At 46.8% G+C, this 11,211-nt stretch overlaps 1 protein-coding gene across 1 annotated transcript in view; it reads left to right on the top strand.

Annotated features, from left to right (window-relative positions):
* The first annotated feature begins 4,217 nt into the window (after positions 1 to 4,217).
* The window catches only part of RAMP2 (receptor (G protein-coupled) activity modifying protein 2), an 8,887-nt gene continuing 1,893 nt past the window's right edge, over positions 4,218 to 11,211 (top strand). Inside the window, exon 1 of the mRNA XM_004684142.2 lies at positions 4,218 to 4,224. Coding sequence (XP_004684199.2) covers positions 4,218 to 4,224 — 7 coding nt within the window. The remainder of the gene's footprint in view (positions 4,225 to 11,211) is intronic.

Raw genomic sequence — 11,211 nt, 5'->3', positions numbered from 1 at the left:
TGGGAATTACATTTTCTCAACATTTTAGGAAGTTGGCTGAAAAGTAAACAAAAATTCTGCCATTGGCAAGTCTTTTATAAATCTGAAATTATTTCAAATACAGAGATAAAAAGTTAAAATACAGAATAATAAAAGTATGGTAAATTTGTTTCAAAGTGTATAATTACAAAAGCCTATATTGTTCATTTTATTAAAGTTAACCTTCTTAACAACTTTATTAAGTAAGTAAGAAAGATTTGAATTTTATACACGAGGGTATTCTGGTAGAAAGAAGTCAGAAGGATGTCCAACACAGGTGAAAATGTGTTCTATCAGGTTTTAAATTCAGGTCTCCAGATTCCAGATTTGGTTCCCTCTTCCTTACACAAGAACCTCTGAATTTGATGTTTTTCCTCTTGCCTCTATCAATAACTACCAAATCAAGACAAATAGTCCTTCTAACTTGGCAGTTTTCAATGATGTTCCTTTCCTTTCCTGCTGCCCTCTATTCAGTAACTCCAACCTGACTCATTTTGAAATTACCTGGGGAGCTTTAACAACTAATGATATCTGACTCACACTTCCAGTAAGTATGATTTTATTGTTCTGGAGTGTAAGGTTATAGTCTTTGCTTGAAGATTCTTAAAAGTTTCCCCAAGTCCTTACACTGTGTGACCAAATTTGAGAATCATCACACTACATAGAGAACTACTGAAATAGAGAAAGTAGGTTTTAAAAGATGGAGGTGGATGATGGGTTTAAAAAAAATAGATTGAGTGATCTAAGGAAAGAGATTCAAGAGATATGACTGTCAGAACTGAGACTGGAGATTTGGGAATTGTTGACATATCTGTAGTAACTAATACCACAAGAGTATTGATAGTATCTACTACCACAGAGGTGGCACTATATTTCTTTAGGAGAGTCAAGTGACAAGAAGAGAGATATAAAGAAATGTGACAACAGAGAAAATATGATTACAGAAATAGGGGGCTTCCCTGGTGGCACAAGGGGTTAAGTGTCAGCACTATGAAACTATCTGCAGCCAATGCAGCACAAGTTCAATTCCCGGCCAGGGAGCTGACCCCGGTGGCACAGCAGACCTCTCCCAACTCCATCACTGCTCCTTTCAGCAGTGTATTTCATATATACCTGTTCTGCTCCCCACTCTCTCCAGTGAATCCTCTTACCCCCACACACACCTCTGGCCTACACCCCAGCTCTTGTATACATAAATAAATAAAATAAAATAAATCTTTTTTTTAAAAAAAAAAAAAGAAGGAAGGTGAGACTTACAGCAAAGCTAGGTTAGAGTTTGTTATAGATCAGAGCTGAGACCAGCTCAAGCTCCACAGCCTCATTAAGTCTTCCAGACCTCCTGGACCTCCCTGTGTTCACTCCAGGTCACTCAGCACCGAGCTGGACACTTCTTTCACATCCACACTAGGCTTGGCATAGGACTAAGCTGGGTCTAATTATCCTTTCGCACTGGAAAGTTATAAAAACAAATTTCTACCTCACCAATAAGCATAAGGCTCTTGGGAACAACGTGTTTTCCAATCAGTTCCTCCTCTTGGTGATGGGAAAGAGTTTTCCCAAAAGCCATCTCTTTATTAGCTGACCATGGTCCATGAGGCACTATCAGCCAACTCTGCTTGGCCAGCCCTTCTCTCGAACTTTTTCTTTCCCAATCCTTCAGGTCTTTGTCCTATAAATTCATAGAAAATCTTTTGGCAAGGGTCAACAACTGGTCCTTTGATAAACTGTACCATCACCCCTGCCCCACTCCCTCCAGCCCTACCTCCTGGCAGTTACTAGGAGAAAGGAATAACTGTCACTCCTGGCATCTAGTTGCTCATCTTAAACTGGAGGCCTCTGGGGCTGAAAGCAACTGGACAAAGTGTGCTGAGTAGTCTAATAGGAGTGGTTCTTTTTCTGAAAGCTCCCTGTTGCAAAATAAAATAAAATAAAATAAAATTATGTGTTTAATTTCTGAAACCTGATGCCTGATTTGCTTGGCAGCCATCCCTGTGACTTTGGCTCAAAGTCCGGCAACACTAGTACACTGATTAATGCCAGCTCAACTCGCTCCCTAGAGGAGAAGAGATTATTTCCTTGACCATTTTGTTAAATCCTTTTTAACTTGCATGGGTCTTAGCATGCTGCATGTCTGACCTGGGCCCAGGGAGGTCATAGGTAAGAGTGTTCTGCCCTGTGTACTCCACCCCCATCACAAAGTGACATTTTGTTCAACCCAGTGATTAGAAATACATGTCACGTGTTCCAGTTTTTCTGAAACAAGCAAGTTCTCAGTGTATGTTTGTTCCTTGATGATCTTCAGCCACTGTCAAAAAAGGAAGATGATTCTTCCCAGAATCCAGAGCTCTCTGCACCCTTCCCTGCTCCCTTCTTGTTCCCTTTAGATTGGCAAGCCCTTGGCTCCTTCTGCCCATCCCTTATAAGGCCCTCAAGGATATCAAATACACAGAGACACAGAGAACTGAGGAAAGGTTGGGCCCCAGACAGTCCCTGATGGGGAAGTATAAACACAGCTGCAGAGATGGGAGCAAACCATCCTCCCACCCTCACTAGATCCCACCCAGAAGCAGGGAAAGGCCATCCCACTGTCGAGAAGCAAACAAAAAACAAAAAGAGGCACAACCTAAAAGTCTGCATGAAGGTCACCAGAAACTGGGGCTGCTGCCCAGGCCTTGGTGGGGCCGGCTGAAGTGCCAGACCCCTCCCAGAACACTTAGAGGGAAGCCAGCTCCAAGCAAGTTGAGGTCAGTCTCCACGTTACTGAGCCTGGAAATATGGCTCAGTGTTAGAAGCCTTTCCACTCCAGGACACTGTGTCCTCTGATCAAAACCCAGCTTTCTGCCCCAGGTACTTAGCTCCTGACCCCGGTAGCATAGAGATCACAATAATGAATTCAATTCAGCAAGTAAGAACACGCCCACAATACACCCTTGTTTGTGGCTGTTTAAAGCTTAAGCTCTGAGCAGCAGAGCCAAAGTCTTAGAAAGGGCCTCCCTAACCTTTGTTAATTACAAACTAAGTAATTCCAGCAGGAAGGGACTTTCTTCTTTAGGAACGATTTAGGTGGGATTCATGCCTTTCGTTGCACGTTCTCTGAAAACTCCAACCCCAGAGTTAGGGTAGTGCTGTCAGTTCCAGCTCTCTTAGCACAGTTAATTCAGGGCTTGATTCCACAGGACAAGCCTTTGGCACAGGCCCTGCCTGGGAAGTAGCCTTGGTGGGGGTCGGGGGACAGCTAATGAGCAGTGCTTCCTTTCTGGCTACCAGCTTCCTCAACTGTAAAACTGCATAAGTATAAAGATGTGACAGTCTGCAAATACGGATCACTCAGTAGGTGCCTGTAATTGTGCTAAACCCCTTACATGGGATCCTCTCATTTCATATGAAGTCAGTAATATTCTTATCCTCCTGCTATAGCTAAGGAAACTGGGGCTTCAGGAGATTCTGGAACTTGCCCAGGGTCAACTAGTTGGCAAGTGGTGTGTTCAGGGTTTGGCCCTGTCATTTTGATCCCAAAACTCTGTTTTAAACCATCCACTCACTATACCTCCTCCTTTTCTCTGAAGTCTTCTAACTCTGACTTCATGATTCTGAATTCTTTCCATGGTTTTCTGCTCTCATCCCTGGTGCCAGAAAGAGCAATGTATTTTGGACTACTCCTCAAGACCAGGAGAAAACAGCCCTGAAATGCAAGGGCCCATTACGTTCTCTGTGTTGGAGGTGCCCATCAAAGCTGGACACTGGACAGGCTCCCATATCAGCAGGGAGCAGCCTGTGTGGAAAGCAAACAAATCCCAGCCAGACAGGAAAGGGGAGTTCCCCTTGGATCTGAGACTTCCCCTTCTCGCTTCCCAGGCTTATCTTCAGGGTCCCACGCTGCTGATGCCAGGGCCCTTTGAACCCCTTTGTGGTTAGGAGGGGACCCCCCAACTACAGAGACCCTTTTGGAAGAAGACAAGGACAATCCAAACCTTTCTAGATTATACCCATGACAAGGTAAATAAAGAAACAAAAATAAATCACATTTATTGACACATTTAACAAATTGCCCTTAGTGTTCCCAGAATCGCTAACATTGGCCTCTTGAATCTACATCTCTTGTACTCTTTGCAAGATACCATGGAGGTATATAGTGTTATGCCCATTTTACAGAATAGGACATTGGGGCTCAGGGAGATTGACAACACTGGTCAGCGTCTATGGCTGGTAAGTAGGGGAGCTGGAATTCAAATCCAGACTATCTCTGTCTCACTCCAAAGTCTGTCTTCTTTTTAATAAAATGAACATTGAGCAATGAGAACAAAATTATGACTCTGGAAGAATCCCAGAATATCTTGGAAGTAAGGTTGTCATAACTAGATGTGTTACACATTATGAGAGTAGCTGCTATTTACTCCGTGCTTACTAGTGCCAGGCCATGGCCAACTGCTCTACACGCACCATCTCACTGCTCAGTGAGACGCACACTGGGAGCCCCATTTGCAGGTCAGAGTGCAAGTCAGAGGAGGTATCTGATTTCACAAAGCCACAGATGGCTAGATTCAAGCTCAGGTTTTTGCTCCACCCCAAGGTGCATACTCCCAACTACTCAGGCAGTGGAAATAACGCTGGTAGGGCCCTCCCTGGTGACACAATGGGTTGAAGGGCAGCACTGGGAAGCTAGTTGCAGCCGCTTCAGAGAAGGTATGATCCCCCCCCAGGGAGCTGACCCACAGGATGCAGCAGACCTCTCCTGGCTCCTTGCTGCTCCCCTCAGCAGTGTACTCATCAATCTGCCTGTTCTGCTCCCCACTCTGTCTCTGGTGAAGCCTCTCACTGCCCCTGCACCTCTGGCCTACACCCAGTTCTGTATGTATAAATACATAAATCTTTTTCAAAAAAGAAATAACAATAGTAAATAGACTACAGGCCATTTAAAACTTACAGCTATTGTTATTGTTGTCCTCACTTTGCAGGTGAAGAAAATACTGCCTTCTGTAGCATTACTTCAGCTCACATTACAGACATCACACATGTTACTGGTGTCATATTTGTTTGACTTATGTTGGATTCTCATTATGATCTAAAAATGATTCATTTCATAATGACATGGGCTTTTTTTCATTGTCCATCTAAAGCATTAAGACCTTGATGAAAGGATTTGAAAAGATATGTTATGAGAAGCTGAGGTCAGGAGAGGGTTACACTGAGTGGAGCTAGGGTCCCTCCACTCCAGGAAGAGGCCTGTATGGGAGCTTTCCTGGCCAGTCTTCCTCCATCAGTAGGAAAGTGGAGCAAAGGTTAAAGTTCTCAGTCTTCAATCCCTCCCTGGTGGGGCATCGGGTTAAAACACAGCACTGTGAAGCCACTGTAGCACAAGTTCGATCCCTCACCAGGCAGCTGACCCACATGGCGCAGCAGACCTCTCCTATCTCAGCAGTGTATTTTAGTCAATCTGTCTGTTCTGCTGACCACTCTGTCTCTGATGAATCATTTCACCTGTACTTCTGGCCTGCACCCAAGTTCTTGTATGCATGCATAAATAAATAAATCTTAAAAAAAAAAAAAAGTGCTGGGCCCTCCCCGATGGTGCAGCAGGTTAAATCACAGCACTGGGAAGCTAAGGCCACTTCAGCATGAGTTTGATCCTCCCCGGCCCCAGAGGTGATCCATATGGCGCGCACACCTCTCCTGACCTGCCCGCTGCTCCCCTCAGCAGTTTACTTCATCAGTCAGCCTGTTCTGCTCCCCACTGTCTCTGGTGACTCCTCTCACCTCCCCTGCACTCTGGCTTGTACCCCAGTTCTGTATGCATACATAAATAAATCTTTTTTAAAAAAAGTGCGTATGCTTCAGCATCTGCCAAAATCAGTTACATGATATCAGACAAGTCATTTAATCTCTCTGAACCCCCATTTCCTCCTCTGTAATGTGGGTTGCTATGGTACCTAATATAAGAAAGTTGTGTTTTTTTAAAAAAGGTTTATTTTTATTTATTTATGTATATAAGAGCTGAAGTACAGGCCAGAGATGTGAGGGTTGAGAGGACCCACCAGAGACAGTGGAGAGCAGAAAAATTGGATCTACTGAAATACACTGCTGTGGGGAGACAGGAAAGGTCTGCTGCACCATGTGGGTTACCTCCCTGGCCGGGGATTGAACTCAGGCCACAGTGGCTGGTGGTAGCTTGATAGGGCTAAGACTTAAGCCCCTGTACTACCACGGAGTCCCAAATGTGAGTTTTAAATGAAACAATCTGCATGGGTACCAAGCATATTGCCTGGCATTCTCAGGGCATCTCCATATAATAGAACATCAGCCTCCCAAGGTATGGGGAAGGTTGAAGGGCTCCTGGTCATGTTTTCACAGGACATTCTTAAGCAAAGAGAAGTCTGAAAGTAGTTCTGGCACCTTCACTGGGGGCCTGACAGCAACCATGAGTCAACCCCTGTTGCCGAGGGACCAGCAGTGTTCTCGGCACTGCTGGGCGTGTGCTGTGGTCACTTGGCCATGGTCCTCTTCAGTCACACTGTCTGCTCTGAGTTTTTTTTTTTTTTTTCCCAGAAAACAGCTTCCATTATGTGATATGATGGTGTGGCCAGGGTCTGGGAAGAAGAGGGAACACTATATGCATGTAGCTGGCTGAAGTAGTATCTTCCTATTTCTGGAGGGACCAGTGTGGCCCCATGAGAAGTTTTCAATCCCTTTTTTTTTTTTTTTTTTGCATAGAACTGTGGTGTAGGCCAGAGGTAGCAGGGGGCGGGGATTCACCAGAGACAGAGTGAGGAGCAGAACAGATTTCACTGAAATACACTGCTGAGTGGAACAGCAGTGAGAACAGAAGAGGTCTTCTGTGCCATGTGGATAACCCCCTGGCCAGGGACCAAATTTAGGCCATAGCAGGGCTAGCATTGAGACTTAATCCCTAGGCTACCAGGGAGCACCCCTCTCTCTACCCCTCCCTCTTAAGACCCAGTAAGGAATCAGTATTCGGACCTGATGTGAGAGGGAGCTGATAAATCATAATGTAATGGATAAGACAGGAAGCTTAGCCTCAAGCTATCATAGCTCAAGGCTCTCGCAATTACTGGGAATTTGCGCCAATGCCTCCTGCTTCCCCATTTCACCCATGACAGATAATTCTGATGTTAGACAGATAATTCTGATGTTATGGTGCTAAGACTGGAAGCTCTGAGCATTCAGCACATATTCAGAGAATACACTGTGCCGTATGAAGTAATTGTTCAATAAATGGTAGCTATTGGTAACTGTCCCAGCAGTTGACCAAGAATGTGGTTTACCATTTTGTCAGATTTTTACCAGTGTGAGAGCCAAAGTTGCTCCAATTATTCTTCCCTCTGAGAAGTGGCTGTGCTCTTCACACTGAGAGTGTCATCATTCTGTAGATGAGGAAGTTAGGGAGCAAGGGAGTAGCTCTGTTCCTGCCCCTTTGCCTTCCCTCATGTGGTTGCTGGCTCCCTGACTGCAGCTCTTCTGGTTTTCTCTGCCAACTCTCTGTCTTCTGAAGTCTGTCTTCTCTCTCCAGCTTGGAAGGATCAGCCCCTCTCTACCAGGACTTCTGATTTCCCTGACCTTGACTTTGCAGACATCTGGGGAAGAGGCCAGCATGCATAAGCACCTCTGCACTGTATAGATGCTAATTCCAGAATGTTCTTCGTGTGGTTTCTTTAAAAAAAAAAAGATTTATTTCTTTATGCATACAAAAACTGGGATACAGGCTAAAGGTGTGTGTGGTGGAGGGTGGGGGTGAGAGGATTCATCAGAGACAGAGTGGGGAGCAGAACAGGCAGAGTGACATTCACTGCTGAGGGGAGCAGCAAGTGGGACAGGAGTGGTCTCCTGTTCCATGTAGGTTACCACCCTGGCCAGGGATCGAACTCATGCTGCAGTGGCTGCGGATAGCTTCATAGTTTATTGTGCCACCAGGGAGGGTCCTTTGCATGTAATTTCAGTGTGTACTTGGCATCCAGTGCTCTCTACTCTCCCCAGTGTTGTCTTGAATGTGTGTGTGTACGAATGTATGGGTGTGTAGGGGAAAGGCTGAGAATTAGCAGTGGTATTCCTCCTAAGGATGGAGTCATCTCTTTCCCTGCTCTGTGCAGAATGGCCTTTGGCTGTAATAAGAAGGCAAATTTGCATGGCAGTAATCTAGAAGTCAATCTAGGTTGGGACCAGAAATCTCAGGTCGAGGTTCAACAGAACCAGAATCAGATCCCTCTCTTCCCAAGCACCAAATGGGAGTGGGTCCAGAAGGATAGGACTTAAAGACTACATCCTACTGGATAGAAGAAAAGAAAGATCCACTCAACAGAACAGAAGACTATACTACTGTTAAAAGGAAAGAGGTCCTTCTATAAGTGGCATCATGGAAAGACATCCAAGACATGTTAAGTAAAAAGAGAAGTCACTAAACAATGAAGTTGTTTCTTATTTCTGCTTTTTTAAAATCCAAAATATGTGGATGTGGTGCATGATTAAAAAAGTATGTTCTTAAAAGATGAAATATTGCCATTTGCAGCAAAATAGAAGGAGTTCAAGGGAATAATGTGTAGTAAAGCAAGTCAACATGAGAACGCTAAGTGTTGTATATTTACATAGTGGATGATTTGACAAAAGAATACTTATAAAAACTAACCCACCCAGGGCCCTCCCTGGTGGCGCGGTGGGTTAAAGCACAGCACTGAGAATCTGGGGCCGCTTCCGCATGAGTTCGATCCCTGCCTGCCCCGGAGGTGACCACATGGCGTGGCAGACCTCTCCTGACCCACCCGCTGCTCCCCTCAGCAGTGTGCTTCGTCGGTCTGCCTGTTCTGTTCCCCGCTCTGTCTCTGGTGGGGCCTCTTGCCACCCCTGGGCCTCTGGCCTCTACCCCAGTTCTGTATACACAAATAAATAAATCTTTAAAAAAAAAAAAAACTAACCCACCCTAATCAATGCAGTAAAGTTGGGTATAAGGGAGAAAAAACCAAATTCTTTATTTTCACTAAAAGTATATTCATATAGCAAAAAGGATCTGTTATAAAGGAAAGTGGGTTGAGAACAGTAAGGAAAAGTCTGTCTCTACCTGAGTGAAGCCCTTCTCTGTCCCACTGCTGCCGAACAAGGACCCATCTTCTCTGAGGGGGGAAGGTGAGGTTTCCAGTCCTGTTGTGCCCCCAAAGGACCCCTATGGAAGACTCCCAATTACTAGGGTGCCCCAGGGTTCAATGCAAGCATCCAAAAGTTAGGAAAAATGGGAAAAGGAAGATTGGGAGGAGAAAAAATTCCTAACATTCTCCAATGGTAGGATTTGGACCCTGAGCTTCAAGAATGACTAGAGTCAGCTCTCTTTCAGACATCTCCACAAGACGATGCAAATTTCACCCCAGCTTTAGGCTCAACTAGCACTTTCTGCCAAGTCACCTGTTTTCCCCACAGATTTTAAGGTCATTTTATGTATGAAAACACTGAGCTTCAATGAATGACCTGCAGAATCTTGACCAATGATCTGTGGTTTTCATCCATCGGTCCCCTGAGTAAGTCCAACATTTGCATTTGTCAACTTTAATCTTGAACTCAGTCCCAGGCTTAGGCCACAGTGGGCTCTGGTGTTTCTGGTTCCAACCCAAGGGACATGGTTGGTTTTGCCTGGTGCTGTTCTTTGCTTCCTCCTCACATCTGATTCCCCAGAAACCTCCCTTTGGCTATGTTTCCTTCTTGGAAAGGGCAGTAGTGGGTGGGAGGGAAGGAAAGGATCTGGTCTCTGGCCTGAAGTGGCTCCCAGGCTGCCTGGCTCCTTCCTGCACATTGCAGATGACTCTCACCAGGAGAGTTTTGGGGTCCATGCCAATTGAACCACCTCCCTTCTCCCACTGCATATCTTGCTAAAGCAACCTCTTGACTATAACTATGAAAGAAAACAAGAGATTATCAGTGGCCAGGATTCCAAAGCTAAGACTCTGAGATGAAGATTTGAAAAGAGACCACAAAAGATAATTTGTGGTGGTCAGGAATCAGTAAACTGGGACAACAGCAGCAGCTGAATTCAAGGGCCAGTGTCTGGGAGTAATTTAGGAAAGTTTGGTGCTGACAGCTGTGTCTGGAGTCCAATGTCATGGCCAAACTAGCTCCTGGGCTCCTTGGCTGCTTCAGGCTAATGAAGCTCTGGCCCAGCACACAGAGACAGCTGTGGTGTGGCAGATGTCAGGCGTCTGGGGTCCCAGGCTCAGCCTTGCTGCCCCCTAGCAATGTGACTTCAGGCAAGTCCTTAGAAAAGGAGTGGAGGCAGCTGGATAGCAGCTGCTGACTGCAATGACATTTCTCCTCTGCATCCTCATTATGGTCCCCGAACAGGGTGCACCCCTTTTTCAGATGGGGGAAACTGAGAATCTGTGACGATAACTTAAGCCATTCCGGGTTCTACAGCTGGGTGGTGGGGAGGTGGAAGGAGGACTAAGGGCTTCTGTACTTCAGTTCTGGGCCTTCCCCTGAGCTTTAGCTTCTCTGTAAAATGAGCACAATAATGCACCCAACTCATAAGTGAAATCACACATGAGGGCTTCTAAACCTCCCCCTTCTCTACAGCTGGTCCAGAAAGAGTTGGCTTCCCGGGAATGCAGTCCTCTTATTTCACCTCCTGAGTCAGGTTGGTGACCTGGAAGGAAAGGCATTAGGACTTTGGTTTCCCTCTCTACCTTCTGGCCTTCTCCCCGCTCCGGAGGGCCAGCTCTCTCTTTGTCTCCCCGATTTTGGCGGACTGACATCAGTGGGTGTTTCCAGGGAACTCTGAGCCCAGCTCCAGGCACGATCCTTCCCCCACGGCCCCGGACAGCCCCAACCCCCCTCCTCCCGGCTTCTGAAATGCTGGCGCGGAGAAGCCCGTTGAGCCCCCAACCCCTCGCCCCAGGTCTCGGAGAGCAGCTCGCCCCCACCCCCACCTCGCCACCAGAGAGAAGGGGCGACTGGTGCCCCCAGAGCGGATGCTCGGAGACCCCGGCGAGTCTGGGGCGCCACGGGGCCGAGCCCAGGAAATGGATCCCGGCGGTGGGGCTAGAGGGGAGCTGTCCAGCCCCGCAGGGTGAGCTGGAAGATCGGGTGGGCCAGCCGCGGCGAGGCGGAGGGAGCGGCGGGCGCCAGGGACGGGTGGGGCAGCGACTCCCCCTTCCAGCCCGCCGGCCCCGGGCGTCGCCCCCGCCCCCCACGTGGCCGCAGCCG

This window comes from Condylura cristata, unplaced genomic scaffold (genome assembly GCF_000260355.1).
Source record: "Condylura cristata isolate star-nosed mole 26May11 unplaced genomic scaffold, ConCri1.0 scaffold00017, whole genome shotgun sequence".
Lineage (NCBI taxonomy): Eukaryota > Metazoa > Chordata > Mammalia > Eulipotyphla > Talpidae > Condylura > Condylura cristata.
The sequence above is the reverse complement of the archived record's forward strand: the minus strand, read 5'-3'. Positions and strand labels throughout refer to the sequence as shown.